This window comes from Octopus bimaculoides, chromosome 6, assembly GCF_001194135.2.
Source record: "Octopus bimaculoides isolate UCB-OBI-ISO-001 chromosome 6, ASM119413v2, whole genome shotgun sequence".
In the NCBI taxonomy this organism is placed as follows: Eukaryota; Metazoa; Mollusca; class Cephalopoda; order Octopoda; family Octopodidae; genus Octopus; species Octopus bimaculoides.
In genome coordinates, this window is record NC_068986.1 from 77,942,748 (window position 1) to 77,943,883 (window position 1,136).

The 1,136-nt window shown below is 34.3% G+C and overlaps 1 protein-coding gene across 2 annotated transcripts in view; it reads right to left on the reverse strand.

Annotated features, from left to right (window-relative positions):
• The window catches only part of LOC106884336 (voltage-dependent T-type calcium channel subunit alpha-1I), an 894,587-nt gene that overhangs the window by 494,929 nt on the left and 398,522 nt on the right, over window positions 1–1,136 (reverse strand). For both annotated transcript variants that reach the window (XM_052968893.1, XM_052968892.1), the window contains one exon: window positions 804–1,016. In XM_052968893.1, the coding sequence (XP_052824853.1) occupies window positions 804–1,016 (213 nt within the window). The remainder of the gene's footprint in view (window positions 1–803; window positions 1,017–1,136) is intronic.

Genomic DNA, 1,136 nt, shown 5'->3' on the forward strand with positions numbered 1-1,136 from the left:
ATATATATATATATATATATATACATACAAATCTCTCTCTCTCTCTCCCTTTGTCTTTCACTCTCTATTTATACACACATGCACACATACACGCACACACACATGTATCCATCTTAATTTGTAATAATGATTTTTGACATAAGTACATGGCCACAAATTTTAGGGGACGGTATAGTCAATCCAATTAATAACAGTACTTGACTGCCAGAGTCAACCACACAAATTCACTTTAGAACATAAAAGAAATTAACTAAATACTGATGGCATTTAATCTAGCAGCACTACCAATTTAGCTATAGCCAACTCAGTTTTAATGCTGGCACACAGTCTCTGGTACACAGTAGGGAAAAGTAGTTAGTTGACGAATTTGAACTTAATTGTAAATAGTATTACTACTCTAAGTAATGATAGCCCTGATCTATCAGAATTATTAAAGCATTGGGGAAAGTACTTTGCAGTTCTTAATTCAGTTCTTCTTTACATTCTAAGTTCAAATTCCACTAGAGTCAACTTTGCTTTTCATCCCTTCAGGGGTCAATTAAGTTCTGGGGCTGATAGTCCTGACTAGTCTCTTTTCAAATTTTTTGACCATGCGCCCCCTAAATTAGTAGTGGCAGCAGCTGCCATCATCATCATCGTTACCACCACCGCCACCGCCACCGCCACCGCCAAGAAGAAAAAAACAAAAGAAAAACACTCAAGACTTGACACTTTATTAGAGAATCTCACTCTTGTGTGAAATATTCTTAATAAAGTTTAATAAATTAAATTTAGCAAATACAGTAAATAAAAGCTCCACTTACCACTTTTCATCAATTTTTTCCACTTGCTTGGTATAACTGTTTCTTCTCTCCACTCTCCTTCTATGTCACTTTCGCCACTGTCTGTCACCTCTTGTTCAGAATGTGAGAAATGACTAAGATGTGCATCACATTCATTGTGAGTGCATGTGAGCTGAGGAGCAGACAAGCGCTTTTCTCCCAAGATATCAACAAGGAGACTTTCAGCAAGGGCTCCTAAAAGATAACAACAGTTAATAATAATTGTTTGAATACATACATACATACATACATACATACATACATATATATATATATATATATATATATATATATATATATATATATATATATATA